Source organism: Lygodium microphyllum, chromosome 5 (genome assembly GCF_053477565.2).
Source record: "Lygodium microphyllum isolate KBCC chromosome 5, Lygodium_microphyllum_v1.1.10, whole genome shotgun sequence".
Taxonomy (NCBI): domain Eukaryota; kingdom Viridiplantae; phylum Streptophyta; class Polypodiopsida; order Schizaeales; family Lygodiaceae; genus Lygodium; species Lygodium microphyllum.
In genome coordinates, this window is record NC_141139.1 from 51,537,378 (window position 1) to 51,543,434 (window position 6,057).

Sequence of the window (6,057 nt, forward strand, 5' to 3'; positions counted from 1 at the left end):
ACTAAAACCACTGTTAAAACTAACTGAAAGGGTGGATTTCACAATGAGAAGCACCTGCCCACCAAATATGACCAAGATAACAAGAAATACTAAGCATTTTCCTCATAGAAGTGCTCCAAATATGCAAATTTCAGCTTGCTATAATAAATGACAGCAGTATGTAAAAGTGTCCCAAAATGAAGTAATCACTGATACATATGTCACTGCAACTACCAGGTAACAAGATACATCCAACAGTGAGTTTCCAGGGGCAAGAAGGTACCAATAACTATGACAGAGATAGGTGTCTGCCCCAATAGGCATATCAAATCAGACCACTATAGACATAACTGCAGACATAAAGCTCTCAAGAGAGAAAATACATGTAATTGTCCCACAAGCTCAAGCTCATATGTAAATAAGACTCTGTGTACATCCGAATATATCAAGAGGCTCCCACTGGAAGTGAAGTCAACTGCAAAGAGAGCAAGAAATGCTCTAAAACATCAAATACAAAGTATCAGACATGCCAAATCCTAATAGGGTACATCAAGAGCATAAGTCCCAAGCTATCTCAGACCCATAAAGCATAAGCCTAAAAGCATACAAAGAGTATGTAACTTACAACCAAATGTAATGCCCAGTAGATCCAAAATGCTCAAATACATCTGAAGGTAAATCTCCAAGTAATTGTCAAGCATGGGCAAACCAAGTGGCATCCATATCTGACCAAGGCATAAATGCAAGAAGCCTAAATCTCAAGCAGTGACAATAGGCATAGACCAGTCCAAAGCATGCCAACTAAAGGCAAATTCTAGTGAAGAACAACTAAATGCCAGGGAGTAGATCAACCCAACCCCCTAAAAATGCACCAAAAATTGTATTGTCTATTCCTAGGGGATGGGGGATCTACAACACCCCTCGGTGGCACTTGGCAAGGTCAAGGGGGCTCCAATGCAGCCCAAGAAGAAGCCAATGAAGGTTGGGAAGCTTCGAGAGGAGACAAGAGATCAAAACATACCTGCAAATCAAGGTGCCATGGTTGCCTTTGAAGCTCGGGTTGAAGCTCTTCAAATCCGGGCTGAAGAGAATGCCGGGAAAGCTCCAATGCCTTTTCTTTGATACTAGTTGAAAGGAAAGTGGAACCTAGGAGGAAGAAGCTTGGCGGTGAGAGCTATGGTGGATGGAGAGCAAGAGCCAAGGGAGAGAGAGACACAAAAGTGGAAACTCCAACAACCACAATGTGTGGCCGGGCCTTCCTTTATTCAAACTGTCACTAAAAGAATCAAGAATAAGTGACTGTGGTGGGCGCCTGCGACCTGCAGTGTGCAGTGGTGGGTAGTGTCAGTGTAGTAATACACGGACGGCTAGGCGGAGGCGCCTTTACCCCCAACATTTGACATGCCAAGATGCTACACCATGAGTTAGGGAACAAATCTTTAGAATAAATCTTGAGCTAAAATGTTCTATTTTTCTCTTCCAGGGTCCTCCAACAATAGAGGTGAATATGGCAAGCATCTATGGATGTAAAAAGGTATTATGAGAAAAATAGCATACTCTTGCAGTTCACTTAGTGGAAAATTATGAAGTTGAAGCAAGCTTGTTGGATCAGAGCTAGCTCTGATACCATGTTGCACTATTAGAGTAAGAGCATGAGAAGGTATGCACAAGAGGGAGAGAGAACTCAAGTATAAGAAGAAGATCTTATTTAATGTATTGTTCACAAGTACAATTGGTACACTCTCTTACATTGAGCGTGAGCTCTAAGTTGTTTAAATAGCCTCTAGATGGCTAGGGTTAGGGGTTTCCCTACCCTTCAATCCTTTCACACCCAACTACCCTTATCAACCCTTGCATACATAGGGTTCATATGCTTCTCTCTCAATAAACATGCAGTGTCACAACATTGTATAGATAGAAATTTTTAAAGACACTCATAGATGCACCACCTTTTTTTTTCTTATTAAAAAATAAGCATCTACTTTCAAGCATAGAACCTTCTTTCTTTATAGTGTTATTCAAAGTGCATGATGTGACTTTAAAAGATAGAATATATGGATCTTTTACTTCATTCTAGGTCATTATCTTTTTGTTCTTCATGGGATTCTTTAGTATGCCATTTAATAAAGCACATAATACTCTACCACTACAACACAATGAAAGAATAATCATGTTTATCCTCATAGCCACTAAAAACTATCACACAAACAACTAAATACACTTGTAAATGCACCAAAAAGTTTCACCACCATTAATCCATGTTTAGGGCCAACCATAGGTGCACACAACTTTCTTTTTCACATTTAAAATTGCACCTCTAGCCTCGTCTTAATTTATAAGTATGTTAACTAGCATGCTTATTAGGAAGTTTATGCGTAGTTTTTGAGCAACTTTATGAGTGCATTTATAAGCAGAGTTTTGAGTATGTTCATAACCAATCCTATGGGAATTTATAGACATGTTTATAAGTATTTACAAATTAAAAGCTTTTTTACAAACACATTTATGCTCACATTTAGTGGTGGTTGTAGACACAAATTTAAACATGCATTTGGTATATAAAATATTATAAAACACAACGTAGTCACATTAAGTTTTTTGAAAGCCGTACTACTGAAAGATCAAATAGAGAGAAAAGTACTTCGAGGGCAAAAACATGGAGACACAAGAGAGAAGCTATTTCCTTCTATCTCCAAGTAAAAAAGTATTGCATACACCAATGAGGAAGAGAAGGATGTTCTTCTTTATATCCTAAACCATGTATACATTATCCCTTCTCCTCTTTTCTCTCTTCTTCTTCTTTTTCATCATTTTCTTTTTTATTTTGCTACTTATTCTTTTGAGGTTTTCTAGAACTTTCTCTTTCTGTTTGTTGCTCTTTCTCTTCGCTTTTTTCATAGTGTTTTTAGTTTTTTTTTTCTCTTACACATGAAAGAAATCTTTTACTTGACCTTACTTTATTTCTTAGATAAGATTCTATTGTGTTTCAATATATTGCATAATATGCTAGAATGTAGTACAAGACCACACATACAACAACACCAAACAATACATTTTTTTTGTAGCTTTCATCTATTATAATAGAGAAATCTTTTACTTGACCTTACTTTATTTCTTCGATAAGCTTCTATTGTGTTCGAATATATTGCATCTGCTAGAATGTAGTACAAGACCACACATACAACTACACCAAACAATACATTAATTTTGTAGCTTTCAACTATTATCAATAGAGAACGGCACACATAAACACATATATAGTGACACAAATAAACATCCATATTATAGCACATATAGTTGTGTAGGTAATATAACAAATAGTAGCTAAAATAAGATACTCTTTCTCTATAATACTTTATGACTGCATGCATTTAAAATTTTCATTAATGAAAATATGCAAGTACAATGAAGAAATAAGATAGGAGAGATTTGAATAGATAGAGGATAGACATGGGAATTGAAGTTTGTCATTTATTAAAATCTATCTCCAAGAAAAGGAGTGCTACTTGAATTGACAAAAAAGTGGGGGAGGTTCTTTTTCAATACCAGAATTGGGTACTTTTCCAAATCTGCTAGAATGTAATACAAGACCACACATGCAACTAAAAATACATTAATTTTGTAGCTTTCATCTATTATCAATAGAGAACAGCACACATAAACACATATATAGTGAAACAAATAAACATGCATATCATAGCACAGATAATTGTGTAGGTAATATAACAAATAATAGCCAAAATAAGATACTCTTTCTCTATAATACTTTATGACGATACGCATTTAAAATTTTCATTAATGAAAATATGCAGATACAAGAAATAATTAAGAAGATCGGAGGCATTTGAACACATAGAGGCTAGACATGGGATTGAAGTTCATCATTTATTGAAATCTATCTCCAAGAAAAGGAGTGCTACGTGAATTGACAAAGAAGTGGGGGAGGTTCTTCTTCAATACCAAAATTGAGTATTTTTCTAATCTTCCTCTTACTTCTCCACTTCTTGTTTCTTAAGTTCCTTGAAGAATTTGAACATTTATTACTCTCTTATCATGTGATTTTATAGCTTTGGTAGTTTAGTTTGTGTTTTTCTTGCATAAATCGTGGTGGGGAGTGGATAAACATAAGTTAGACAAATGTAAAAGGTAGTCTAGGCTATACATGCACATCGGCAGTTGAACATAGGTATTTTTTTCTATGTATTGTTGAAAACAATGCCCCATCAACATGCAAAAAGAGGCGCCAAAAAAGAAAAGAGACCTACTAGTTGCGAAATTGTGTTCTATAACTAGCAACTCCTTGGGTTTTTTGGCCAAAATTTAGCACGTCCATTTGCACATTTATCAATGCATGAAATTGTAACACATTTAAATCGTTGTGTAAGAATTGTAATTGGAGTGCGACAGGTAAAGGTGCCGAATTGAAATTGCATATTTTCTTTGTGAAATACTCGCAATATTGGATATGTGTCATGTGATACGTTGCTTAGCATGAGGTTGGACACACTTCTAAGCTGTTTTTTTCTTTCAAAGCTCAACAAATACGTCGTCAATATGGGTGTCCATGGGCCTCATTCGTTGTCACTAGTGTCCTTTAATACTATCTGTTGAAATTCCCATTCATTTTGTCGTTCGACTATTACGACTTATCAATGTGCCACAAAAATTACTTATTTACGAAGCTAGGCTTTTGGCATTTTATTGGGCTTAAACCATCTTGTGAGACATGTATAGCTGCAACAAGCACTCCAGGAAGTCATCGTTTCATTGTGAGACTAAAGTCAAGAAGCCACAGCTGCAGTTACAGTGGAGGATCCTTATGAGGGAGTTAGGGCACGACCTTTATTAGTTAGTATATAAGGTAGACTGTCGTGCCTGTATCTTAGAAGATGTCTTCAGTTGCCAACGCAGCCGAAGTTTGGGTTGGCATCCAGGAAAGCAGCGATGCCATGGGTAGTCTCGATGGCCTTGCGCTTGTACACCTCAAGAAGGCTATGGTCGCCAATGCTCTCGAACTGGAGGGTGTGGTGGACCACACAGGAGCCTGCGTGATCAGCCGCACCCGTAATTTTGATGGTGTGATGGAAGTTGCGCCAGTGGGTGCCTAGGCCGCACCCTTCCACGATGCTCCATGTCGCCTCACGGGTGTTGCGGTCCGCGTGCTCGCACTTGTTCTTCACGAAGTTGAAGCCATGGAAGTCACCTGCAGGCGCGCCAATACATTGAAATAATCGTGCTAGTCGAAGGATATTCTGCTGTATTATTAGTCATTGAAAGATCTGCTGCACTGATCGCGGAATCAGGCGTAGAGCGAGCATTGTCGCGTCCCCCCCCTCTCTCTCTCTCTCTTTCAAAACAAAACACCTGCACACCCACACACACTGACACACGCCCACTTACTAGCCCCTCTCTCTCTCTCTCACTCTCTTCCGCCCCGCCCCGCCCCGCCCCGCCGCCCAAATCCCAATTATCTCCCCACCAGAGACAAAGAGAGTTCCTTGTACTGACCGGAGCGTGTGTATATATATTAGTACGCTGTCATCTTACCCATGTTCTTGCCGAACTTGACGTAGGCCAGGTTCCCGGGCGTGGCCCACGTAGCGCCTTCCTTGAGGTCTATGCTTTGGTAGATGCCAGGCACGGCGGTCACCAGGGTGACGTGGGCATCCTCCACCAGGGCTTTCCACATGCGGGACGCTGGATGCTTCACGGGCACGTCGAACACCTCTACCACCTTCGCCATGTTGTAATTCGCTTATACGTACCTCTTAGACTGTTATTCTGCCACAAACACACCCTGGCCCGTATAGCTACTGCAAGCCCGCCTCTCTCTCTCTCTACTTACAGATCTAGCTCGAGTATCCACCAAGCTGCCCCGATCCCCTTTATATAGGATCCGAGTCTCCAGACACCTTCTATTATTATGGTTGTTCTGTTGTAATAGGACTCTTCCTATTATTATGGTTGGTTCATTACTACTATTGTTTAAAGGGCCGCAATCATACTACTATTGAATTGAATAACAAATACGCACGTCCCAGGACGCGGCTTTGAAATTTAGGGGGTGCCACGTGCTCC

The 6,057-nt window shown here is 39.4% G+C and overlaps 1 protein-coding gene across 1 annotated transcript; it reads right to left on the minus strand.

Annotated features, from left to right (window-relative positions):
* Positions 1 to 4,726: 4,726 nt before the first annotated feature.
* On the minus strand, positions 4,727 to 5,853 carry LOC148035818 (major pollen allergen Aln g 1-like). Its single transcript, XM_087677831.1, has 2 exons — positions 5,527 to 5,853; positions 4,727 to 5,182 (listed from the first exon to the last, which is right to left on the minus strand). Exons 1-2 carry the CDS (start codon positions 5,720 to 5,722, stop codon positions 4,875 to 4,877), a joined length of 504 nt encoding a protein of 167 aa, XP_087533957.1. The 5' UTR covers positions 5,723 to 5,853; the 3' UTR covers positions 4,727 to 4,874.
* Between the last annotated feature and the right edge of the window lie 204 nt (positions 5,854 to 6,057).

Excerpts from the sequence above, each read along its gene's own strand:
- LOC148035818 (XM_087677831.1), bottom strand. The coding sequence starts at position 5,722 with ATGGCGAAGGTGGTAGAGGTGTTCGACGTGCCCGTGAAGCATCCAGCG. Across the intron at positions 5,183-5,526 it reads CAAGTTCGGCAAGAACATGG|GTGACTTCCATGGCTTCAAC; the intron begins GTAAGATGACAG and ends GCGCGCCTGCAG.